Source organism: Herpailurus yagouaroundi, unplaced genomic scaffold (assembly GCF_014898765.1).
Source record: "Herpailurus yagouaroundi ecotype Mexico unplaced genomic scaffold, PumYag 194, whole genome shotgun sequence".
Classification (NCBI taxonomy): Eukaryota; Metazoa; Chordata; class Mammalia; order Carnivora; family Felidae; genus Herpailurus; species Herpailurus yagouaroundi.
Window position 1 is genome coordinate 5113120 of NW_024412425.1, and position 26864 is coordinate 5139983.

At 41.9% G+C, this 26864-nt stretch overlaps 2 protein-coding genes and 1 long non-coding RNA gene across 4 annotated transcripts in view; 1 reads left to right on the top strand and 2 right to left on the bottom strand.

Annotated features, from left to right (window-relative positions):
- PDCD2L (programmed cell death 2 like) overlaps nucleotides 1–19719 on the bottom strand; it is a 22988-nt gene extending 3269 nt beyond the window's left edge. Inside the window, exons 1-6 of one of the 2 annotated variants that reach the window (XM_040446196.1) lie at nucleotides 19471–19719; nucleotides 19254–19369; nucleotides 19019–19079; nucleotides 17455–17822; nucleotides 16384–16494; nucleotides 7491–7639 (exon numbers count right to left, since the gene is read on the bottom strand). In XM_040446196.1, the coding sequence (XP_040302130.1) occupies nucleotides 7491–7639; nucleotides 16384–16494; nucleotides 17455–17822; nucleotides 19019–19079; nucleotides 19254–19369; nucleotides 19471–19578 (913 nt within the window). In that variant the 5' untranslated portion in view covers nucleotides 19579–19719. Of the gene's footprint in view, nucleotides 1–7490; nucleotides 7640–16383; nucleotides 16495–17454; nucleotides 17823–19018; nucleotides 19080–19202; nucleotides 19370–19470 lie in introns of both variants that reach the window. The other variant, XM_040446195.1, reaches the window with a different exon arrangement.
- On the top strand, nucleotides 19659–26134 carry LOC121011610 (uncharacterized). Its single transcript, XR_005781672.1, has 2 exons — nucleotides 19659–19770; nucleotides 25779–26134. It is a non-coding gene; the product is annotated as an uncharacterized LOC121011610 (long non-coding RNA).
- The window catches only part of GPI (glucose-6-phosphate isomerase), a 26320-nt gene continuing 25368 nt past the window's right edge, over nucleotides 25913–26864 (bottom strand). Inside the window, exons 16-18 of the mRNA XM_040446194.1 lie at nucleotides 26573–26648; nucleotides 26421–26487; nucleotides 25913–26315 (exon numbers count right to left, since the gene is read on the bottom strand). Coding sequence (XP_040302128.1) covers nucleotides 26180–26315; nucleotides 26421–26487; nucleotides 26573–26648 — 279 coding nt within the window. The 3' untranslated portion in view covers nucleotides 25913–26179. The remainder of the gene's footprint in view (nucleotides 26316–26420; nucleotides 26488–26572; nucleotides 26649–26864) is intronic.

The window sequence follows — 26864 nt, forward strand, 5'->3', positions numbered from 1 at the left end:
AAAAAAAAAAAAAAAAAAAAGGTGGTATGGAAAAGTTTCAGAAAACAAAAAAGATCTTCTGAAAAATAAAAATAGGATGGCCAAACTAAATTCAAGAGAAGGGTTAGAAGATAAAGCTAACAAAGACGTAAAGATAAAACAGAAGCAGTCAGGCCCAACAGCCCTACACCATATGTGCAAAGTTCCAGAATAGGCCAAATCCATATAGGAATGGAGGAGAGTGACACCTTAGACAGGGAGGGGTATACTGCCCAGGAAGGAGGCCCAAGGGGCTTTCTGGGGCACTGCAAACACTCCCTATGTTAATCTGGGAGGTGATGACAAGAGTGTATTTATGCAAAAAGTCGTCAAACTGTAGGCTTAAGATTGGCACAATTCACTGTGTGCTTTCTTTTTAAAAAGGAAGTACATGGCAAAGATTTCCCGAATATGAAACCAAAAGCACAGGCAACAGAAGTAAAAACAGACACATTGGACTATATCAAAAACTTATGTGCATCAAAGGATACAACAGTGAAAAGGCAACCTACAAACTGAAAGAAAATATTTGCAAATCATACCAGATAAAGGGTTAATACCCAGAATATAAAAAGGACTCCTACAACTCAACAATAAAAAGTCAAATAATCTGACTACAAAATGAAGACTAAGACTTGAGTAGACATTTCTCCCAAAATGATATGTCAATGGCTAACAAGCCATTTATATGAAAGGATGCTCAACACCATTAACCATTAGGGGATATGCAGGGCATCTGGGTGGCTCAGTCAGTTAAGCGTCTGTCTCTCTCTCTTTTTTTTTTTAATGTTTATTTATTTTTGAGAGAGAGAGGGAGACAGAGTGTGAGTGGGGGAGGAGTGGGGGAAGGAGAGGGAGACACAGAATCTGAAGCAGGCTCCAGGCTCTGAGCTGTCAGCACAGAGCCCAAGACCTGAGCTGAAGTGGGACTCTTTACTGAGTGAGCCACCCAGGCGCCCCCAAGCATCTGACTCTTGATCTCAGTTCAGGTCATGATCCCACGGTTCCTGGGATCGAGCCCCACATCTGGCTCTGAGCTGACAACGTGGAGCCTTCTTCCTTCTTGTTATTCTCGCTCTCCCTCTCTCTGCCACTCCCCTTCATGCATGCACTCTCTCTCAAAATAAATAAATAAACATTTAAAAAAATTCATTAGGGGAAATGCAAATGTAATCCCAATAAATACGTCACATCCATTAGGACGGATACTATAAAAACAAACAACACCCCTCCCCCCCCAAAAAACCCCAGAAAACAAGTGTTGGTGAGGATGTGGAGAAAATGGAATTCTTGTGCACTGCTGATTGGCAATATAACATGGTGAAGCCACTATGGAAAATATTATAGTGGTTCCTCAAAGAATTAAAAATAGAATTACCATATGATCCAGCAATTCTGCATCTGGTATATATATCCAAAAAAACTGAAAGCAGGATCTTGAAAAGATATCTGTACACCCATGTTCATAGCAGCAATATTCACAATAGCCAAGTAGAAGCAACCCAAGTGTTCAACAAACGAACTGATGAACCACATGTGGAATATCCACATGACAGAATATTGTTTGCCTTTAAAAAGAAAGGACTTCTGACACGTGGTACACCGTGGATGAACCTCAAGGGCATTGTGCTAAGTATAATAAGGCAATGTCAGAGGACAAATACTATGATTCCACTTATATGACGTATCTAAAGTAGTCAAATTCGTAGAAACAGAATGGTGGTTGCCGGAGGTTGGGGAGAGGCAGAATTGGGGAGTTGTTAACGGTTACAGTTCCAGTTTTGCAGGAGGAAAAAGCTCTGGAGATTGGTTGCACAGTATCGTGAATAAACTTAACATTACTAAATTGCACATTTAGAATGGTTAATATATACTAAATTTTATGTTATATATTTTTTACTGCAACTAAAAAGATGAATAAAGTACAAAGTTGAAGAAAACTCTTGGGAAGCAAAACAAAAATCAGACAACAAAAGAGAACAGAATCTAAATAGCAAAACAAACATTTCACTAACAGAAGTTCCTGTAAAGGCACAACAAGAAAAATAGAGTATCTTCAAGGAAATTGAAGGACATGAGTTTCTGAACTGAAAACACCTACCAGCTACTCAGCACAATATACACAATTTCAGAATAACAAGGATAAAGTAAAGATTCTAAAAGTGACCTGGGTGGCTCAGTCAGTTAAGCGTCCAACTTCAGCTCAGGTCATGATCTCATGGTTCGTGAGTTCGAGCCCTGCATCGGGCTCTGCACTGTAAGTGCTTGGGATTCATTCTTTCTCTTCCTTCCATCCTTCCTTCCTTCCTTCCTTCCTTCCTTCCTTCCTTCCTTCCTTCCTCCCTCCCTCCCTCCCTCCCTCCTTCCTTCCTTCTCTCTCTCTCTCTCTCTCTCTCTCCCCAATCCCCCCCCCCACACACACACACTTGGGCCTGCTCTCTCTCTCCTCTGTCTCAAAATAAATGAATAAACTTAAAAAAAAAAAAAGTGACCTGAAATAAGAGGACCAAAGGCCAGCATGGGACTGTTTTCCATAAGTAGGCTGCTAAAAGAATGAGGTAATATCACGGCACCTCATATTGGGTGTAGAGAGTACTTAAAAATAAAATAAAAGAAAGGTAATTAAATCTTTAAAATTCTGAAAAAAATTACTAATGGCTTAGAATTCCATACCTGACTTTATTATGTGCATAAAGATAGAATAAATGTATCTTAAGACCGATGGGGTACTTTAAATACCTATTTCCCACAATCCTTCTTCAGGAAACTACTGGAGAAAATGCTGTATCAAAACTGAAAGGATAAACTGAGAAAGAGGCAGATCAGAGTTCCAGGAAAACAGGGGACCCACTTGGAAGAGGGGCAAAGCGATACCAAAATAAAGGCAGAAGGTGACCCAGAATGACAGCAACACTAGAGGTGCGGAAGGACTAGAGTTCAGACTAGCTCAGGAGAACAAAGCACATGGGACAGGTCTTCAGGGAAATAAACATGGAGCCGGGTTGTCTGGAGTTGGACTTGTGAGGAAAATAATACTGAGAACCTCCAGGAGGGTGTGAGAAGAACTGGCCATAAGAATGAAACAGGTATTGGGGCGTCTGGCTGGTTGAGTCCGTTAAGCCTCCAACTTCGGCTCAGGTGATGATCTCGTGGTTCATGAATCCAGGCCCCACGTTGGGCTCTGTGCTGGCACCTTGGAGACTGGAGCTTGCTTCGAATTCTTTGTCTCCCTGTCTCTCTGCCCTCCCCTGTTTACTCTGTCTCTCTCTCAAAAATAAATAAACATTAAAAACAATGTTTTTAAGACTGAAACAGGTATTATTAAGTCCAAGAACATGTGATCACAATACACTGCTTTGCTAACTACAAACAGACTAACTACAAAATTACAAACATTGACCAGGAGTATGGGAGAAAGCAATAGGGTGAGGAAGAATGGGAGGGGGCTGTAAGAGATCCCAGATCCCCCATGCCAATTCAGAAATTCAATTGATAATGTCTAAAAGAGGTAAATGTAAAAAAAAGTAGTACCTTTTATTTAGAAGTACAAAAATAAATTCTAGAAGAACAGCCCGGAGTGCTGCCAGTGTCTCCCTTGAGTGCAACTAGATGGCAGAGGGGGTGAGAGTGGGGCTGTAGTGGTTTGTTAGAAGCTTTTCAGGATTATGCAACTTTAGACATTGTGAACATTGTGAAATTTCATTCAATAAATAGGGAAGACACTGGTATTTCATAACAGTATTGTCAGCAACATAAAAATCTATCTTCAGTATTTGTGTACTATATGTGTTCAAAGCACACTGCCTATTTAGCAGACAAAAGAATACAACAAAATATACATAATTTCTTGGGGCGCCTGGGTGGCGCAGTCGGTTAAGCGTCCGACTTCAGCCAGGTCACGATCTCACAGTCCGTGAGTTCGAGCCCCGCGTCGGGCTCTGGGCTGATGGCTCAGAGCCTGGAGCCTGTTTCCGATTCTGTGTCTCCCTCTCTCTCTGCCCCTCCCCCGTTCATGCTCTGTCTCTCTCTGTCCCAAAAATAAATAAACGTTGAAAAAAAAAAATTAAAAAAAAAATATACATAATTTCTTTTCTTGTGTCAAATGAATTTTTTAAAAGTTCATATCTTTTTTTTTGAAGTAAACTCAACCCCCAAAGTGGGCCTCGAATTCACAACCCTGAGATTAACAGCTGCATGCTCTACTGACAAGCCAGCCAGGCTCCCTTAAAAAGTTCATACCCTTTATTTTAAAAAAAAAATTTTTTTAAGTTTATTTCTTCTGAGAGAGAATGAGTGCATGCATGTATGTATGCAAGCAGGAGAGAGGCAAAGAGAGACGGAGAGAATTAGCAGGTTCCGCACTGTCACCACAGAGCCCTACGTGGAGCTCGATCTCACAAACTGTGAGATCATAATGTGACAAAATCAAGAGTCAGACGCTCAATGGACTGAGCCTCCCAGGCACTCCAAGTTCATATCCTTTGATAAAAAGATGTGACTTCTAAGATTCAATACTGAAGAAATACTTAAAATTATAGAAATGCCTTTACAGAAAGGGCATTATTATTTATAGTAAAGAAAAAGAAAGAAACAGTTGAAATGTACAATAACTTTGGATATCGCTAGATAAAATGGAACTTCCACTGGGTAAAATATTCAATGACACTGGGAAATTCTGAGAAGAAGGAACAGAAGTATGAGAACAATTTTGTTTTAATCTCTTAATGTGTACAGAAACAAGAAGAGAAAAAATGTGTATCGCCAGCAATTATCTGCAGGTAACTGGATTTCTGAAATGAGTATTATACTTACAGTTTAAAAAATAAATTAATACAAGCAAAAGAGAAACATCAACAAAATGAAGACAACCTATAGAATAGGAAAAAATATGTGCAAATCATATATTTGATAAAGGGTTAATATCCAAAATATATGGAGAACTAATACATTTTTTCCTAAACAATGAATACTCGTTTAAGTTGGCTTAATTACTTCCATTAAACCTAATTGTTATAATTATTGCTTTGCAGTAATTGTTTTTTCCATTGTCTTTACAAGAATCACCAAAGGTATTTTTAAAAATTTTTAATGTTATTTATTTATAAAAAAAATTTTTTTTTAACATTTCCTCATTTTTCTGAGAGACAGCACAAGTGGGGGTGGGGCAGAGAGAGAGAGAGGGACACACAGAATCTTAGGCAGGCTCCAGGCCCTGAGCTGTCACCACAGAGTCCGACACTGGGCTCGAACTCACGACTGGTGAGATCATGACCTGAGCTGAAGCTGGACGCTTGCTTAACTGATTGAGCCACTCAGGCGCCCCAATGTTTATTCATTTTTGAGAGAGACACAGAGTGTGAGTGGGGGAGGGACAGAGAGAGGAAGACATGGAATCTGAAGCAGACTCCAGGCTCCAAGCTGTCAGCACAGAGCTCGACACGGAGCTCTAACTCTCATACTTCGAGATCATGACCTGAGCCAAAGTCGGACGCTTAACAGACTCAGCCACCCAGGGTGCCCCATCACCAAAGGTATTATGAGCTTGTACAGCTGCTCAAATGGTGTTTTTCTTCATAGAAATATAATTCACATGCCGTAAAATTTACCATTTTAAAGTGTACAATTCAGTGTTTTTTAGTTTCTTCACAGAATTATAGAAACATCTTCACAACCTACTTCCAGAACATTTTCATCTCTCCAAAAGGACACCCATGCCCATACCCATTAGCAGTCACTCCTCATTCTTTCTTGGCGCCCCTCACCCAGCCCCTGGAAACCATGAATCTACTTTCTGTTTCAATGGGTTTACCTATTTGGGGCATTTCATATGAACAGAATCATACAATTTGTAGCCTTTTGTGACAGGCTTCTTTTCACTTAGCATGATGTTTTCAAGGTATAATCATGTGTAGCCATGTATAATGTAGTACTTCATTTCTTCTTCTGATAGAATAATATTCTATGAAGGTATATTTTGTCTATGTATTAATTAGTTAATGGGACATCTGAGTTATTTCTGTTTTTCGGCTATTATATGAATAATGCTCATATGAGCATTCACATACAGGTTTTGTGTAGACATAGGTTTTCAATTCTCTTAGGTATATACCTAGGAGTGGAATTGCTAGGTCACACAATGGCATTTTTAACAATATTACCAAAACTTTTTCATCATTTTATACCAGATGCTGCCAAAGATGCCAAGACAGAAACACTCTCTTACATGGCTGACAGCAACATAAACTGGTACAGACCCATTAAGCAGCAATTTGTTAACATGACATAGATAACGCTTATACACGGTTATTAAAAATGCATAAAATTGGAATAGACAAGAACTTTATCAGTCTGATAAAAAGCATTTACAAAAACCCTCCAGTTAACAGGTAACTACTTACTGATTAAAAAATGACTGCTTTACTCCTATGATCACAAATATTACAAAAAGGGGTGCCTTGGTGGCTCAGTCAGTTAAGCATTGGACTCTTGATTTCAGCTCAGGTCATGATCTCATCATCATGGGGCTGAGCCCTGCATTGGGGTCCTCACTGGGCATGAAGCCTGCTTAAGATTCTCCTTCTCCCTCTGCGCTTCCTTTGCACGCATGTAAATAAAAAAACGTTTAAAAAAAAAAAAAGGAGGGGTGACTGGGTGGCTCAGTCAGTTAAGTGTCTGACTCTTGGTTTTGGTTCGGGTCATGATCTCAGGTTTCATGAATTCAAGCCCCACATAGGGCTCTCCCCTGACAGCATAGAGCCTGCTTAGAATTCTCTCTCTCTCTCTGTCCCTCCTGTGCGTGCGCTCAATCTCTCTCTCAAGATAAATAAATAAACTTAAAAAAATAATAATACAATGCTAAGAAAATAATTTTTTTTTAAATTTTTTTTTTCAACATTTATTTATTTTTGGGACAGAGAGAGACAGAGCATGAACGGGGGAAGGGCAGAGAGAGAGGGAGACACAGAATCGGAAACAGGCTCCAGGCTCTGAGCCATCAGCCCAGAGCCCGACGCGGGGCTCGAACTCACGGACCGTGAGATCGTGACCTGGCTGAAGTCGGACGCTTAACTGACTGTGCCACCCAGGCGCCCCGAAAATAATTTTTTTTATTGTAAACTCTATACCCAACGTGGGGCTTAAACTCACAACCCCAAGATCAAGAGTCCAATGCTCTACCAACCTAGCCAGCCAGATGGCCCCACTATGAAAATCATTTTAAGGATAGACTATGGCTTGGCCTCTGACTCTTGATTTCGGTTGGCTCAGATCATGATCTCAGTTTGTGAGATCAAGCCCCACATTGGGCTGTGTGCTGAAAGCATGGAGTCTGCTTGGGATTCTCTCTCTCCCTCTTTATCTTTCCCTCCCCCACTTGCGCACTGTCTCTCTCTCAAAATAAATACACATTAAAATAAAATAATTCCAAGTTAGTGCAATAAACCCACAAGCTCAAATTAATAAAGGGCTATTACCTAAATTAGTGCTTCTGAGCATGCTGACCAGTGCTGGCATAAGCTGAAACTCAAATATCCTTCGGACTCCACAGTAGCTGCAGGCTGGGGGCTCAGTGATTTCTGATGTAGGGCAGGTCAAAAAAAGTGGTTCGCCACTCCAAGAGTACCTAGGGCAAGGGAACAAAGAACCCTGAATGAGGACCACATACAAGTCACATTCCAGTATCGAAGGCCATGCTCTGCAAACTTTGTTTCCTTCTTGAAGAGTACCAGGAGCAAAACCAGACAGCAAAGAAAATCCAAAGGCCCCAAAACAGTAGCAAGTCTGTAAAGCACAGCAAGATACCTGAAGTCTTATCAATGCTTGATTCAAAGTCTAGATTCATTGGCACTAAAACCAATGTGGAACTGAATCTAACTAAAATTGCAACACAGTCCAGACTCCACTCCAAGGCAGATTAAAGGGATTTAGACCTCCACTACCAGCCTTACAGAAGAAGGGGCACGCCCTGCTAAGGAGCAGATATTTACTTCAGTATCTGATCTTCTTCAACATACTATCTCCGCTAAACCATAAAAAGAAAAGATACTAAATTTGTAAAGCAGCAGAAAAATTTAACCCATAAAGAAAGTCAATACAAGAATACCCACAGGGGCGCCTGGGTGGGTTAGTCAGTTAAGCGTCCAACTTTGGTTCAGGTCATGATCTCACGGTTTGTGAGTTGGAGCCCCGCATCAGGCTCTGTGCTGACAGTTCAGAGCCTGGAGCCTGCTTTGGATTGTGTGTTTCCTGCTCCCTCTGCCCCCCCCCCCCCCCCCCCCCCGCTCATGCTGTCTCTCTCTAAAATAAATAAACATTAAAAAAAAAAAAGAATACCCACAGATGAGATGATGGAACTGTCCGAAAAAGACTTTAAAATATCAATATGAGGAGTGGGATAAAACAAATAATAAAATATCAATCATAAACATGTAAAAGAATCTAGTAGAAAAGGTAGACACGCGTAAACAGATAAGGAAATAAGCACAGAAATAAAAACTAAAGAGACTGAAAGAGCAATACTAGAAATGAAAAATGCTGTATCAGAATAAAGAACTTCATTCAATAAAAGTTTACAGCAGGCAGGAAACAACAAAAAAAATCTGTGACTGTGAGGAAAACAGAAACATCCAAAATGAAACAAAAAGTAAAAAAATAAATAAATAAAAATGAAACAGGGCCTTTAAAAACAATGGAACAATTTTATTTTATTTTTAAAAATTTTTTTAACATTTATTTATTTTTGAGACAGAGAGAGACAGAGAATGAACAGGGGAGGGGCAGAGAGAGAGGGAGACATAGAATCTGAAACAGGCTCCAGGCTCTGAGCTGTCAGCACAGAGCCCGATGCGGGGCTCAAACTCACAGACCGTGAGATCATGATCTGAGCTGAAGTCGGACGCTTAACCAACCAAGCCACCCAGGCACCCCTGGAACAATTTTAAATTGTCTAAACATACAAGTAACTGGAGTCCTTAGAAAAAGCAAATAGGAAAGAAGAAATATTTGCAGAGATAATGGCCAAAATTTTTTCCAAAATTCATGAAAAGACATCAACACAAAAATCCAAAAAGCTCAGTAAATCCCAAGCAAGATAAATTAAAACACATAGTCACTGAAGTACATAATAGTTTTAATTATATAAATACAACAAAAAGAACAACAATTAAGAATTACAGCTAATTTCTGGGGCTCCTGGGTGGCTCGGTCGGTTGAGCATCTGACTTTGGCTTAGGTCATGATCTCGCAGTTCGTGAGTTTGAGCCCTGCGTTGGGCTCTGTGCTGACAGCTCAGAGCCTGGAGCCTGCTTCGGATTCTGTGTCTCCCTCTCTCTCTCTGCCCCTTCCCCGCTCATGCTCTGTCTCTGTCTCTTAAAAATGAATACATGTTAAAAAAATAAAAAAAAATAAAAAAAGAATTACAGCTAATTTCTAATAGAAACGCTAAAGGCAACAAGACAGTGGAACAAAATCTTTCCAGTGTTGAATGGAAAACAACTAAAAAATAAGTTTACATCCAATAAAAATGTCTATTAAAAGAAATATTAATAAATACATTCTTAGACAAAACCTGAGTGGCTGTTTCCAACAAACATGAACTTAAAAAAAAAAAAAAATTTAAAAGTCCTTCCGGCATAGGGGTAATAGCAGATGGAAGTCTAGCAGGAAGGAATGTAGAGCACCAAAAGGGTAAATGGGAAGATAAACATAAAAAACTTTCTGATCATTAATTTTAATATTAAAGATTTTTTTCCAAGTAATCTTTACACCCAATGTGGGGCTCGAACTCACAACCCTGAGATCAAGAGTCACATGCTCCAATGACTAAGCCAGCCCAATTGTTATTTTTAATTTTATTATATAATATATAATCTACGTGCATTATATAACATATATATGTTATAAACTATCCACATTAACTATCGATTATTTCAAGCAAAAATAAAAATGTATTACGGGATATAAAGCATATATAGAAGTGAATACACAAAAACAAGATCACAAAGGGCAGGGAAAGCTAAATGGGAATCTGTGATATGGTTCATAAAATGGCAAACTACTGGGTGAAGGCAGACTGCAGTAAGTCAGAAATGCACATTATAATCACTATAGCAAACACTTTTCATGGCAACAGAAAGGGCATAAAATCATAAACTAAAAATACTCAATTCACTGAAGAGAAGGTTAAACAAAAGGGGAAAGAGGGACAAAAAATAAAGAGGAAAAAGGGGCATCTGGGTGGCTCAGTCGGTTAAGCATCCGACTTCGGCTCAGGTCATAGTCTCACAGTTCATGAGTTCGAGCCCCGCGTCAGGCTCTGTGCTGACAGCTTGGAGCCTGGAGCCTGCTTCCAATTCTGTGTCTCCATCCCTCTCTCTGCCCCTCCCCAGCTCATGCTCGCACTCTGTCAAAAATAAATAAACTTAAAAAATAAATAAATAAAATAAAATAAAATAAAATGGAAAAAGCCAATACCAGAATGATAAAATTAACCCACTACTACCAATGATTACATTAAATGGACTTAAGACTGTAAAAGGCAAACAGTCTGGATAAAATAAAGGCAAGACCCATACATAAGCTGTTTAAGAAGCATACTTTAGGTACCACCTCACACTGTCAGAATGGCAATTATCCAAAAGACCAGAAATAACAAGAGTTTGCCAGGGATGTAGAGAAAAGGGAACCCTCCTGCACCGTTGGTGGGAATACACTGTGGAAAACAGTATGGAGTTTGCCAAAGAATTAAAAACAGAACTACCATATGATCCAGCCAACCTGTTTCTGGGTATTTATTTGAAGGAGACAAAAAACACTAACTCAAAAAGATATTTACCCTCATGTTCACTCCAGCATTACTTATAATACCCAAGACATGTAAGTAACTGAAGTGTCCATTGACAGATAAATGGACAAAGAAATTGTGGTGTGTATGTATATATGTATGTGTGTGTGTATACACACACACACACACATATGTATGTATGTATATACACATACAACCCACAAAAGAATACTCAGCCATAAAGGAGAATGAAATCTTGCCATTTGCAGCAACATGGATTGGTCTCGAGGACATAATGCTAAATGAAATAAGTCAAACAGAGAATGAAATACTGAATGATATCGCTTATATGCAGGCCCTAAAAAACAACAAAAAACCAAACCAAACTCATACAGAGAAGAAACTGGTGGTTTCCAGAGACAAGGGGTCAGGAGTAAGAGAAACAGGTGAACTGGTTTTTTTCTAAGTTTATTTATATATTTTTAAATGTTTTTAAATATTTATTTTTGAGAAACAGTGCGTGAGCGGGAGAAGAACAGAGACAGACAGACAGACAGACACACACACACACACACACAGAATCCGAAGTAGGTTCCAGGCTCTGAGTTGTCAGCACAGAGCCTGACATGGCACTCGAACCCAGGAACTTTGAGCCAAAGTAAGATATTTAATTGACTGAGACTCCTAGGCCCCCCATATAGTTACATTTTAACATTCCTCTCTCCCTAACTGATTAAGAAGACAAAAGTGATCCATAATAGAAACTGGTGTTGCAACAACTGTATATAAAAAAGAACTTTGACCCTCATACATTATATATAAAAATTAACTCAAAATGGATCACAAACCTAAAAGTAAGAACTAAAACTGAAAACTTCTATAAAAAAACACAGGAGGGCGCCTGGGTGGCTCAGTCCATTAAGCAGCCGACTTCAGCTCAGGTCATGATCTCGCAGTCCATGAGTTCAAGCCCCGCGTTGGGCCCTGTGCTGACAGCTCAGTGGAGCCTGGAGCTTGCTTCGGATTCTGTGTCTCCCTCTCTCTCTGTCCCTCCCCCGCTCATGCTCTGTCTCTCTCACTCTCAAAAATGAATAAATGTTAAAAAAAAAAAAAACCACACATAGGAAATGGGCACCTGGGTGGCTCAGCTGGCTGAGCATCCAACTCTTGGTTTTGGTTCAGGTCATAATCTCACAGCTTCATGGGTTCGAGCCCCACATTGGGCTCTGGGTTGGCAGTGCGGAGCCTGCTTGAGATTCTCTCTCTCCCCCTCTCTTTCTGCCCCTCCCCCACTTGTGTTGTCTCTGTCTCTCTCAAAATGAATAAATAAACTTAAGAAAAAAAGGAGGGGGGTGTGTCTGGGTGGCTCAGTCGGTTAAGCAACCGATTTTGGCTCAGGTCATAATCTCACAGTTTGTGAGTTCAAACCCCACATCGGGCTCTGTGCTGACAGCTCAGAGTCTGGAGCCTACTTTGGATTCTGTGTCTCCTGCTCTGCTTCTCCCCTGCTCACGTGCTGTCTCTCTCTCTCTCTCTCTCTCAAGAATAAACATTAAAAAAAAAAAAAAGAACTTAAAAAAAAAAGAAAACACAGGAAATCAAACATAACAAATCCTGTTAGCTTTGGTTAGGCAGAATCTTCTTAGGAAATAAAAATATGAACCACCAAAACAATAAAACTGTTAAGTTGGACTTGATCAAAATTTAAAACTTCTCTTCAAAAGACCCTATTAGTAAGTGAAAGGCGGAAGCACCTGGGTGGTTCAGTTGGTTAAGTATCCAACTTCAGCTCAGGTCATGATCTCACGGTTTGTGGTTCGAGCCCTGCACTGGGCTCTGTGCTGACAGTTCAGAGCCTGGAGCCTGCTTAGGATTCTGTCTCCCTCTCTCTCTGTTCCTCCCTCACTCATGCTCTGTCTCTATCTCTCAAAAACAAATAAATGTTAAAAAAAAAAATTTAAAATAAAAAATGAAAGGCAAGCCAAAGATTATCAAGATATAAATCATACTGACAAGGACACATTCTGTACTCCAAGAAAAATCAAGACCCTTGGACTCCAGATACGAGCCTCCCAAACCCCCTTCTCCAGAACGGCATCAACATTCATCCAACTTCACAATCGGGAACCTCAAAACCACTTTTGTTGCCCTCCAATTTTTTCCTCTCACATCCAGAGGTCACTAAGACCTGCCACTATAGAAATATCTCTCAAATTTATCCCCTCCTTCCCATATCCTCTGTTTTGATCCAAACTCTTTTACCACCTCTCACCTGGATTCTTCTCTCATCTCAGAGCGATCATCACTCTGCTGGCAACTACTGGCCACAGGATAAAGTACAAATTCTTTAGTAAGACACGGAGTGAAAATATACAATTTGAGCATCTAATCCGTGGCAGTGCTAGGTACCAAGCATGAGGAGCACCCAGTCTGGCAAGAAACACAACAGGGGTGTGCGCCCTGAGGATGTCAAGGTATGGGACTATAGGAGCAAAAGGGAACAGACAGTCTTTTAAGTCAAGCTTCTCTCAATTCAGACACCGTCGTGTCCAGCTCACTGAATTGCCACTGCCCCACTGCTATGCATCTGGGCTGTGACTCATAGCATACTGGACCTATAATCCCTCCAGCAGGGTTTAGGGCTCAAGTCTGTCCCTCTTGCACAATGCCTTTCCAAGGCAGAAGCCTCTGATCCCTCCTCTGTGTTTCCTGCATACTTGTTTACAGCTCTGTTGGGCACACATCATAGCGTATAGTGTTGTCGCCTCCGTGACCAGCACCGAGGACAGTGATTACGGTCCTCCTCCACCTCAGCACACGGTAACTCAGCCCTTCAAGTAGCAGGGATCACTGTGGGCCGTGAGTCTCACTGGTAAGAGATCCCTCCCAGGGGCTGGTCTCCAAGCTGGGAGTCATTGCCGCTGTTGAGGTGCCATATGATCAAAAATATTTGTTTGATCTGAAAATTCTGTTGAAGGTATCATAATTTGGGCACGTTTTCAGGAGGGCACATATGCTATGAGATTTCTAGCTGTCATACCTAATTAAGAAAAAGAAGATAAATTGGATTTTCATCAATAAAATGAGGATGCAAGAATTAAGAGCAAAGTCTGACTTTGTGCTAAGTAGTAAAAACTATAATCACACAATACATATCAAGAACATTTACATTTCAAACCTTTGATCCTGAATTTCACTTCTAGAACTAGACTTTCGGGAAATGACATTCTAAGATTTTTGAAGGGGGTGTGTAATAGCACTAAAGCTGTACAAAAGTGAGGGGCGCCTGGGTGGCTCAGTCAGTTAAGTGTCTGACTCTTGGTTTCGGCTCAGGTCATGATTTCACGGTTCATGGGTTTGAGCAGGTTTGAGCTCCTCTCGGGCTCTGAGCTACAGCGTCAAGCCTACTTGGGATTCTCTGTCTCCTCTCTCTGCCCCTCTTGTGCACATGCGCACATGCGCTCTCTCTCTCTCTCTCTCTCTCTCAAACATAAACAAACATTAAAAAAAAAGAAAACCTGTGCAAAATTGAAACAAATTAGATGGGAACAATTAGACATCCAAAGAGATATCCGGAGGCAATGTCAAAATCAAACAAACCAAGAAAATTAATCATAATAAAAGACTAATCTCCCTAATACATAAAGAGTTCCTAAAAATCAAATGGACCAAGAACTTAAGAAAAATGGACAAAAGATATGGATAGGAATGATTCAAAAACAGAGAAAGATGCTCATAATAAGAAACAAGCAAAATGAATTATACCCCAATGTGCGTTTTCACTTGAATTGGCAGAAATACAAAAGCATGAAGCTCACACTATAGGTGAGGCTATGGGAAAACAGGCACTTACAGGTTGCCAGTAGGAATTGAAGTCCTAGGAGGGTCACTCTGGTACTATTAATCAAAATTACAACTCTGTACAGCCTTTTGCTTAACTATGCCACTTCAGGGAACGTAACCCCAAATATACCTGCATACGTGCAAAATGACATCAGGTGCAAACCTATTCACTAGTATAATGTATAAGAGCAAAAGTCTGGAAACAACATTAAATGTCCATAAATCAGGAAAACAGACAAGTGAAAAAAAACAATCAAAGCTCTGTGGGGCACCTGGCTGGCTCAGTTTGCAGAACATGCAACTCTTATTCTTGGGGTTGTGAGTTCAAGCCCTATATTGGATACAGAGATTACTTAAAAATAAAATCTTCAAAAAAACAAAAAAATCAAAGTTCTCAATGTACTAAAAGGATATTCCTAGATTCTGTGTACTTAAAAAAAAAATTATACTGCATGATCCAAATTATGTGTGCTTTTTTAAAGTTTATTTATTTATTTTGAGAGAGAGAGAGAGAGAGAGAGAGAGAGGGAGGGAGGGAGAGAGGGAGAGAGGGAGAGAGAGAACCAGTGGGTGAGTGGCATAGGGGCAGGAGAGGGAGAGAGAATTCCAAGCAGGCTTGAATTCACAAACCAGGAGTGAGAGCATGACTTGAGCCAAGATCAAGAGTTGGATGCTGCGGGTGCCTGGGTAGCTCAGTTGGTTGAGCATCCGAAATCAGCTTAGGTCATGATCTCACAGCTTGTGAGTTCAAGCCCCACATCAGGCTTGTTGTTGTCAGCACAGAGCCCGCTTCAGATCTTCTATTGCCCCCCCCCCCCCCCCACTCCTCTGTCTCTCCTCTGCTCGTGCTCTCTCACTCTCAAAAGTAAAACATTAAAAAAAAAAAAAAAAAAAGAGCTGGACACTTATCTGACTAAAGCATCCAAGCACCCCTGCGCTTATTTGTTTAATTTTTAAGTAATCTCTATACCCAACATGGGGCTTGAACCTATAACCCCGAGATCAAGAGTCACATGCTCTTCTGACTGAGGCAGCCAGGTGCCCCCTGAATATGTTTTTAAAAACATACAATTCCAGGCTACCTGGGTGGCTCAGTCAGCTAAGTGTCTGACTCTTGATTTCCACTCAGGTCATGATCTTATGGTTCATGAGATCAAGTTCCCACGTCGAGCTCTGCACGGACACTACACAGCCTGCTTGGGATTCTCTCTCTCTCCCTCTTTTTCTCACTGTCTCTCTGCCCCTCCCTGTGCACGCGCACACTTACTCTCTCTCTCAAAATAAATAAATAAACTTTTAAAAAATAAATAAAATTAAAACACATAATTCCTACCTATGTGCATGCATCCAAATGCATAAAAAAATAAGTGAACATAATATATTAAAATCTTAGTCTCTTGGGGCATCTGGGTGGTGCAGTTGGTTAAGCATCTAACTCTTGATCTCGGCTCAGGTCGTGATCCTCACAGTTTGTGAGTTCAAGCCCAGCACTGGGCTCTGCAATGATGTTGCAGAGACTGCTTGGGATTATGTCTCTACTTCTCTCTAACCCTCCCCGGCTTGCGCTATTTCTCAAAATAAACTTAAAAAAATAAAATAAAATAGAATAAATGAAAAAATCTTAGCCTCTTGGTTTGGGGAATATTACAGATTCTGGTTTTCTCATATTTCCCAGTAGTTTCCAAACTAACATGTATTACTCTTATAATCAAGAAAAACAATAAAAGAAAATGTGCCTTTACCTCAAAATCTGCTCCTGACAAGCAGCAATTCTCTTCATGAATTTGTAAAATATCTTATCTCCACTTTTAATTGTGGTCTTCTCATATTTTTCATCACCATCACCAGGAAGACTAAGAAAAGCAGAAAATGCTTTTGAGCATCTATATCCAGATAATTACAATATTTAGAAGAGTAAACAAGTTAATGCACACAACTTAAAAAATAATAAATTTAATACCTTATTATATCTAACATAATCCCCTGCTCTGCTCCCTAGTTATTTTTTCCCAAGCTCTGCTCCCTAGTCATTTTCAATTCTGGGATGATAATCTGCAATTTTAAAAGTCCTATGCCCATTGACTCTCTCCATTTCTTTGTCCATTATAGATTATTTTCAGACACCAACGGGTCTGCAAGCACTCCAACATTATTCCGAAAAGCTTACAAAGGAAACAGCTCTGGTAAAAAACAAACAAACAAACGAACAAACAAACAAACAAACACAGGTTATCTTTCCAAATATCCTATTATAATAGCAAAAATGACCATGCTTCTTTCTTTAGAGGGCTTTGGTTTATAAAGCCTTTCAAGATCTCCTCTCTCATGTGACTCCTAAAACCCTCTGGTGAGACAGACAACAGAGATACCAACACGACTCTCATTTTACTGATGAGCCGAGGCTCTGGCAGGGTCTCTGAAGTCCTAGGCCAGTTCCTGAGCCACAGCCAAGAGTTAAAAAACAAATGGCATTTTTCTAAGTTACCTGTCTGAGCTATACATTTAAAAACAGAAAAAAAAAAGAGACAGTAAACACATGCTCTTCTGGAGAAGCTGGCAACCCTAACTTCTCTGTTCCTTTTCTTGAGGGTACTTTTGAACAGAGCAAAGTGTTTTCAAGCTAACTCAGGGTTGGCTGGTAAGATCCCCCGTCGGTCTTCCTTTCTCATCAAGAGGAGTGAAGCAGAAAGGTGCTACACACACAAGTTCTGCCTGAAAAAGTTTCCCCAACTACCAGAATAAAACCAAAGGGCACCTACTGTGGCAGCTTCCCAGTCAAGTCACCTGTCACCCTCAGCAGCACACATTCTCACCTTTGGGAAAGCAACTGTTCCATATCCATTCCTTCTTTCTGTTGATAATCCCTCAGAAGGCTATGAGCGTGGTCTAGACTGACAAAGTCCCTGTAGTCATCCTCATCTACAACACACATGTAGTAGGGCAGGAACTGGGGCGCCAGGGAAGGCAGGGTCATCTCTTCCCCGGGAGAAACAGGAGGAGCAGCGCCCAGGACAGTATCCTGCAGGTGGAGATCTCGGAGCTGAGCAGTACAGTCTGTGTCTTTGGCGCTGTGGGGATCATTTCCAAAATCCAAGGTACGCTGTGGTGGTGGCACCTCCTCACTGTCACTTCCCCAGTCATCTGCACCTTCACACCAATCCTCAGCTGCAAGGCCATTTTCCTGTTTCTGGAAAAATATCCAGTGAATCAAGTCCAGTGAATCAAGATCACTTGGGTGATCTCACCTATTCCCTTGGCTTGAGCTACAAATCCCTTCACCTTCCTGAGGGAGCCTTCGCACCACTATCTTCCTCTCTTGCACACTCTGATTCAATTTTCTGGACCCCATTCACCCAAAGCATGTTGGAGGTGACAAAAAATTGTCTTCCCTTTTCAGGGGCAGTGTGGCAGATGCAGTACGGTGGTTTTTTCAACCACCTATTCCAAACTCTTTCAGTCGTGCTTCATGTACTGCAGAAGTTGGCAGGAAAGAACTACATTTCCCAGACTCCTTAGCGGTTAGAGTTCCAGATATAATCAGGGCTCCCTTAATCAGGTCCACTAAGGAGACACAAACTTGAAACAATGAAGTGGAGAGAGAGGCCATGAAGCAAAAGTCTGTAAATAGATATAAAGCAAGGATCTGGAGGCAAAAGATCTGACAAGGGCAGCTTCCAGTTCACCAGACCACATCTCAGCTTTCTGACTGTGGATGCAGAAGGTGGTCTAGCAGCTCCTGAACAAGCCCATTCTCAGATGTGGTTCTGAAGGTCATTCCTGGAGTCGCCCCCTCCAGCCTAACCAATGTTAGTAAAAACCTAATTCTTTCAACTTTAACAGTTCAGTGCTTTTTTATCACCTGCAACTGAACCCTGACAAATATAGGCAGACACCAGATCTTCATCTTTTCATTCCTGATATTGCTGGTACCATGCCTGGCACATGTTAAGAACTCAGTGTATATATAAGGTGACATCCAGGCAAAGGAAGCTGAATTTTTGTTCTGCAGCTACCAACTTGCCCTACTTTTTGATTTCAATAAGTTCAGATTTCTTATTAAATGTTTTTTATACACATGTACACGCAGGACGCTAAGCATATGTACTATAAAACACACACATATGTGTTACATATAACCGCGTACACATCCATACTTTTTTCCAAACAGAAACATCAGGGAATTATGTGCCTCAAGGCCTTCAGTGTATATTAAAAGAAACAACAAAAATCTTAAGATAGCATTTCATGGTTCAGAAAAGTGCAAAAACCACTCCAACATACTTCGAAGACCACTGCTTGAAGTTTGTCTTAAACGACATTCTGGAAAATACCCTCAAATTACAGCAAATCATAATGCGCTGGTCACAACCGGTTTACCTGTGCGTCCTGCGCCTCTTTCTCTCGAGTCTGCAGGCACTGGGAGCGGAACACCTTCCAGCTTCAGGGTAAAAATAAATGGCAGTGAGGGTGCAACGCAGAGCACCAGCCAGCGGTTGTCGCTATCCCGTGTGGCTGGTGCGGACCCCAGCTCCCACCCACCCTGCTGAACTTCCCCGCCTACCTGCGCGCTCCGCCCATGCTGCACCTGGGGCGGGGACAAGCGAATACGTACAGTAGCCGATGAAACGGGGAGCCTTCCAAGGGGCAGTACACCTGTACGACCAGGGCAAGAGGCTGCCTGCAACGTTCACACACTGGCCTCGGCGCTGCTACGGAGGGCAAGGCGTCCTGAGGACAGGTAAGGCGCTCAGACCCGGGCTCTGCCCAGGGACCTCACCCCGTAGCCCTCACCAGCACCCGCCGACCCCAGCTCCGGGGCCCCACCTCACCGGAAGGCCGCCCAGCTTGCTAGCGGTCCAGGCGCCCGACCCCGTGGGGCGGCCACGCACTGCAGTGTCTCGAAGCCCGAGTAGCACTGGCTTCCGAACGGCCGCCATGACGACCAGGCGCCCACGTGGAAAGGCGAACTACGGCAGCCGAGCCGGTGCTCCTCTCCGCGCATGCGTCTCGCTACAACCGCGAGACGGCCCCGCCCCCTCGAGATCCTTCAGTGGATGACAGGCGACTGCTGCTGTTGTGGGCTAAGAATCCAGGAGCCTCAGATAGTCTGTGCCTCCGAATGCACTGAGGTAGGAAGTACTCACGATCTGCTTTAAAATAGTCTTGCCAAAAAATTTTACCTGAAGTGGAATTATCGTATTATCGTTAAGATACACACAAAGTCTTTAATTTTTACAGGTACATCAAAATGCTTATAGAGGAAATTATGGAGCAGTCCATGAGTTGATAAATGTTTACATTTGGTGTCAGGCACATAGAGATCTATTATACTATTTTTATATGTTTGGAATTTTCTGTAATCGTTTTTTCAAATGCCCGTGGTACAACTACCTAGGTAATTTCAAAAACATCATGCTAAGTGAAAGAAGCCAGACACAAAAGGCCACATTCTGGAAAAGGTGAACTTCGAGGAAAGAAATCAGATCAGTTGTTACCAGGGTTTGGGTTCACGGGGTAGGGATCGACCAGAAAGGGGTACCAGGAACCTTCTGAGGTGATGAAAATGGTGTATACTGGGGCACTGCGTGTGTCAGTCGGTTAAGTGTCTGACTTTGGCTCAGGTCATGATCTCACGGGTTCGTGAGTTCAAGTCCCTCATTGGGCTCCACATTGACAGTGCAGAGTCTGCTTGGGATTCTGCCCCTCTCCCACTTGCACATGCTCTCTCTCTAAATAAATAAATAAAACTTAAAAAAAAAAAAAGAAAAAGAAAACACTGTGTATCTCAACTCTGGTGGTTGCATCACTATGTATTTGTCAAAACTGCACTCCAAAAGGTGAATTTTACTGTATGTAAACTATACCTCAATAAACCTGACCTTTTAAAAACACATGTTGCAAAAGCACTATTCAGTCTTCATACAGTAGCGTGAAAAGGAAGTGTAGATGGGGCGCCTGGGTGGCTCATTCGGTTAAGTGCTCGACTCTTGGTTTAGGCTCGGGGTGAGATTGAGCTCTGCATTGGGCTCTGCACTGACAGTGTGGGGCCTGCTCTGGATTCTCTCTCTCCCTCTTTTTCTGCCCCTCCCCTGCTCGTGATCTCTCTCTTTCAAAATAAATAAACTTAAAAAAAGAAGAAGAAAAGGAAGTGTAGGTTTTCAATGATTGACACCTTCCAAGCAGTATATAATTGCCTCATGTTTGCTTCCAGCCCCATCACAGGAGACCTGGAGACAAAACCAGCTTGTTACTGGTTCATCACTGCCAATCTGATAGCTTTAAAAGGCATTGTGAAGTCTGACCTTGGTGTTCACTTCCCGTCTAGCCAAATAGGCTGGATGACTTGGCAGATACTTGTTATTTTAGCTAGGTTTCTCAAGAGATATATTTTAATTATTGAAAAAAGAACCTACAAAATTGGTATTCTTGCTAACACAGCAAGAGATCTTCCAACAGTTACTGAGCTTTCTCCAATATCAGTCATCTGTTTCTATAACACTACCTGCTACAATCTCTTGATCAAAGTGTGATCGCAGCATGAAAGCTACTTAAGATGAATCTTCAAGATGTTAATCGCTGCCACATTCTGGAATTCCAGAGGCAACTTAACACCAAATTTGATAGAAACATTTTTGTGGGGTCCTTGGAACGATACAACAAAAAGGTGCTTGCATGTGTGAGATCTGAAGGATTCCACTTAATTAATGATTTTATAGTTTGGACTTCCCTGTCAGATTCACACACTTCATTGTTATGGTACAGGTTTTTTTGTGAATGTATGTATGTATGTAATCTCTACCCCCAATGTGGGGCTTGCACTGATAACCCCAAGATCAAGATCACATGCTCTGCTGACAGACAGCGAGGCGGGGCCCCCAGTTTGTATTTATTTGAGCAAGTACAAAATGAAAATGTTGAAAGCTGCTTGAATCTCACATTGAAGAGCTGTTTATGGTGGTTAATTTTATGCATCAATTTAATTGGGCTAAGAGATGCCCAGATAGCTGGTGAAACATTAATTCTGGGATTGTCTGTGAGGGTTAGAGAATAGCATTTCAATCAGTAGATGGAGTAAAGAAGATCTGCTCTAACCTGTGTGGATAGGCATCACCACCGAGGCTGAGGGCCCTAAGAGAACAAAAAGGGAGAGGAAGGGAGAATTCTCTTTCTTGAGCTGAGACATCCATCTTCTCCTGCCCTCAGACAGCAGATTGAAACATACCTGCCTTGTTCTTCCTGGGTCTCCAGCTTGTAGATCGCATATTGTGGGACTTCTCAGCCTCCAGAATCACAGGAGGGATTTGGAGCCAATTCCCATGATAAATCTCCTTACATATATCTATAGCCTGTTGGTTCTGTTTTTCTGGAAAACCCTAAATAATACACTGTTGAAGAACTCACAACAAGTGGAAGCTACAAGTGATAGTGCTGGTGATGGGGGGAGAGAATAAGACAGGGCCAAGGGATGTGTGGCCAACGGACATGTGCTGGCTCCTCCTGCATAGGACAAGACGTGAGACTTGGCCTCTGGCCTAGAGGAGCAGTGCTCCTACTCCTAAGAGACCTTTCATGTGAAGCCAAGTGAGCCTGAGGAACTCTACCACCTAGAATTTTTCTCTCTACAGACTTTTTTGTGCTTGCTCCTTTGTAATAGAGAAAGTGCTTCTGATGAGAAAAGGCATTCACAATCAAAAAACTGCTAGAACTGATACCTGAATTCAATAAAGTCACAGGATATAAAATCAACGTACAGAAATCAGTTGCATTTCTATACACCAATAATAAAGCAGCAGAAAGAGAAATCAAGGAATTGGTCGATCCCATTTACAATTGCATTTACAATTTACAAAATACAAACTGCCATTTACAATTGCATCAAAACCCATAAAATACCTAGGAATAAACCTAACCAAATAGGTAAAAGATCTGTATGGTGAAAACTATAGAAAGTTTGCGAAAGAAACTGAAGAAGATACAAAGAAATGGAAAAACATTCCCTGCTTGTGGATTGGAAGAATAAATACTGGTTTGTTTCTTAATATTTATTTATTTTGAGAGAGAAAGAGATAGTGTGAGTGGGGCAGGGGTAGAGAGAAAAGCAGAAAGAAAGAATCTCAGGAACCATGATATCATGACTGAGTCAAAATCAAGAGTCGGACGCTTAACCGACTGAGCCACTCAGGCACCCCAGGAAGAATAAATATTGTTAAAAACTCTATACTACCCAAAGCAATCTACACATTCAATGCAATCCCTATCAAAATAACACCAAAATTCTTCACAGAGCTAGAAAAAAACAATTCTAAAATTTGTATGGAACCACAAAAGACCCAAAATAGCCACAGTAATGTTGAAAAAGAAAACCACAGCTGGAGGCATCACAATTCCCGACTTCAAACTGTATTACATAAAGCTGTAATCATCAAGATAGTATGGTATTGGCACAAAAACAGACACAAAGATCAACGGAATAGAATAGAGAACCCAGAAATGGACCCACAAATTTCTGGCCAACTAATCTTCGACAAAGCAGGAAAGAATATCCACTGGAAAGAAGACAGTCTTTTCAGCAAATGGTGTTGGGAAAACTGGACAGTGACATGCAGAAGAATAAACCTGGACCACTTTCTTACACCATACACAAAAAATAAACTCAAAATGTTTGAAAGACCTAAATGTAAGATAGGAAGCCATCAAAATCCTAGAGGAGAAAACAGGCCACAGCATCTTCTTACTAGACAGGTCTCTGGAGGCAAGGGAAACAAAAGCAAACATGAACTCTTGGGACCTCATCAAGATCAAAAGCTTCTGCACAGTGAAGGAAAGAATAAAATTAAAAGGTAACAGATGGAATGGGAGAAGATATTTGCAAATGACATATTAGATAAAAGATTAGTATCCTTGGGGCGCCTGGGTGGCGCAGTCGGTTGAGCGTCCGACTTCAGCCAGGTCACGATCTCGCGGTCCGTGAGTTCGAGCCCCGCGTCAGGCTCTGGGCTGATGGCTTGGAGCCTGGAGCCTGTTTCCGATTCTGTGTCTCCCTCTCTCTCTGCCCCTCCCCCGTTCATGCTCTGTCTCTCTCTGTCCCAAAAATAAATAAACGTTGAAAAAAAAAAAAAAAGATTAGTATCCAGAATGTATAAAGGATGTATCAAACTCAACACCCAAGAAATAAATAATCCAGTGGAGAAACAGACAAAAGATTGAACAGATACTTTTCCAAAGACATCCACATAACTAACAGACACATGGAAAGATGCTCAACATCACTCATCATCAGGGAAATACAAATCAAAACCACAGCAAGATTATCACCTCACACCTGTCACAATGGCTAAAATGAACAACTCAGGCAACAGATGTTGGTGGAAGATGTGGAGAAGGGGAACCCTTTTGCACTGTTGGTGGGAAGGCAAACTGGTGCAGCCATTCTGTAGAACAGTATGGAGGTTCCTCAAAAAAGTAAAAATAGAGTTACCTTACAACCCAGCAATGGTACTACTAGGCATTTATCCACAGGATATAAAAATGCTGATTTGAAGGGGCACATGCACCCCAATGCTTATAGCAGCACTATCGACAATAGCCAAATTATAGAAAGAGCCCAAATGTCCATTAACTGATGAATGGATAAAGATGTGGTGTATATATACAATGGAATATTACATGGCGATCAAAAAGAATGAAATCTTGCCATTTGCAACAACGTGGATGAACTAGAGTTATTATGCTAAGCAGAGTAAGTCAGAGAAAAACATGTGATTTTACTGGTGGAATTTAAGAAACAAAACATATGAACATAAGAGAAGGAAAAATAGGAAAAACAGAGAGGGAGGCAAACTGTAAGAGACTCATATTGAGAACAAACTGAGGGCTGCCAGAGGGAAGGTGGGTAGGGGGATGGGCTAAATGGCTGATGGGCATTAAGGAGACACTTGCTGGGATGAGCACTGGGTGTTACATGTAAGTGATGAATCACTAAATTCTATTCCTGAAACCACCTTACACTCTATGTTAACTAACTTGGATTTAAATTAAAAATAAATAAATAAATAAATAAGGCCTTCACTTATCAGCTAGATTAAGAAAGAAGGTGGGTTAGGAGGGGCCTCAACAGAGCCAGACCATCAAAGACCATTTTTAGAGGAGTGGGCATTTGCTTTTGGAAAGAAAAACAAAACAAAACAGAACTACACCATCATTAGAAAGAGAAGTGCTGACAACTTCCAAGCAGTATTTTAAGCAGATAGTTACATCTATATGGTCACATTCCATAATTAGGGTATGCCTCCCTTTGAACCTTCATGGGTGCCATTTGTCTTCTTACAGGAGCTTTCCCTGTCTTGAGGAAGTCATGTGACCAACCCAGAGTACAACTCAGAAAGGGGCAACCCAGGAGAGAATGGGGTGAAGGCAGCTGTGATGACGGGGCTTTTGTGAAAGGGGCAGCAGTTTCCCTGTCTAGACCCTGTATGATGATCGAGTGTAGACCCTGAAAGCTCAGCCTCCAGCCTGCCGATCAATTCTGCTTGTTGACTCTTTATCAATCAATCTATCTTAATGCTTTTATTTATTTTTGAGACAGAGACAGAACATGAGCAGGGGAGGGGCAGAGAGGGAGACAGAATCCTAAGCAGGCTCCAGACACTGAGCTGTCAGCACAGAGCCTGACACAGGGCTGGAACTCATGGAGTGTGAGATCATGACCTGAGCTGAAGTCAGACGCTTGACTGAGTCACCCAGGCGCCCCTGCTCATTGACTCTTAAAGTAAAATTCCCTTTCTGCCTAAGGGGCCAAAAATATTATTTAATATCCTGAATAGAAGGTAAGTATCTTGAACAGAAGATAAAAGGGTAGTTTGCTCAAAATCCTTTTTTCAGTGCCTGTCTTCTGAAAGAAGAGAACTTCCTGAGCATCTGGCCAGAAGATGATCATTACCCTTGATCTGGGCTAGGTATTCACCCATAACAGACATAATCTAATGCAGCTTTTAGAACTAAGTACCCAGTGAACAGAAGCATGCAATTCCTCCAAAATCACTGAGGTGAGGAGCAGATAAAAGAAAAGGATTTGCTTACAGTGGCTAAGTTGCCCTTGTGACTTTGTGCCCCATGTCTCCTCCACTCTCTTCTCAAGGGACCATCCTCCATTCTGGACCTGCTCACCACTTACAAGTCAAGCCTCAGTCGAGGCACATCACTCCTCCTGGTTGCCCTAACTCCTGTGTAGAGCACCACTTCCAGAGACAAGAAGAGGCTAAGCCTACAACCTCCTTTGTGGCATCTTTATTTTTCTGATACATGAACAAGGTGAACACGGTCAGAAAAATCAGCTGCACTGAAACACTTCAGCCAGTCGTAAAACAGGGCACACAGACATGGAGGGGTGATGATAGCAATCCCAGACCAGCTTCCCCCAAAGGGCTTGTACTCCAAGCCTACAGCCAGAGGTGCTCTGGGAAGGACTGTGCAGTACATCTCTGGTGAAGAGGGACAAAGAAGGACCAGTCACAATAGGGACTGCAGCCAGGCATGAGTTTATTGGCTTCTGGCCTCACGTTCCTGCTTGATGAAGTTGATTAGCCCATTGGTGGAAGCGTCGTGAGAAGTCACTGGGCTACTGCCGTCAAGCTCAGGCTCGATTTTCTTGGCCAGCTGCTTTCCCAGCTCCACCCTGGCAGGACGATAAGAATAAGAGGAAGGTTCCAGCATCACCAGTGAAATCCGTAAGCCTGCCCACAGGCATTCTCCACCCTCCCCTTGAGGAGCAGCAACTCACCCCCACTGGTCAAAGCTGTTGATGTCCCAGATGATGCCCTGAACGAAGATCTTGTGCTCGTACATGGCTACAGAGGTGGCAGATGGGGCACATTAGGGCTCTACCAGCTTCATCCAACCTACCCCAGGCCAGGACCTTCCCCGCTCACTCACCAATCAAGGCTCCCAGAATGAATGGTGTGAGCTTGGTGAACACAATAGAGTTGGTTGGGCGATTTCCTTCAAAGACCTTCAGAAAACACCCAGGAATGTCCCCTGGTTAGTTGTGATCCCCAAATAACTTAAGAGGGGATGTACACCCTGTCCCAGAGGTCGGGATGTGCAGATCTGTAAGGACAGCCCCTCCTACTGTGTAGGACAAGGCAGGCACGCTGTGAATCCTTGCCCTGGCCTCACAACTTTTATCCTTCCGACTCCAGGATGCCACCCACTTCAGAAGTCCTGA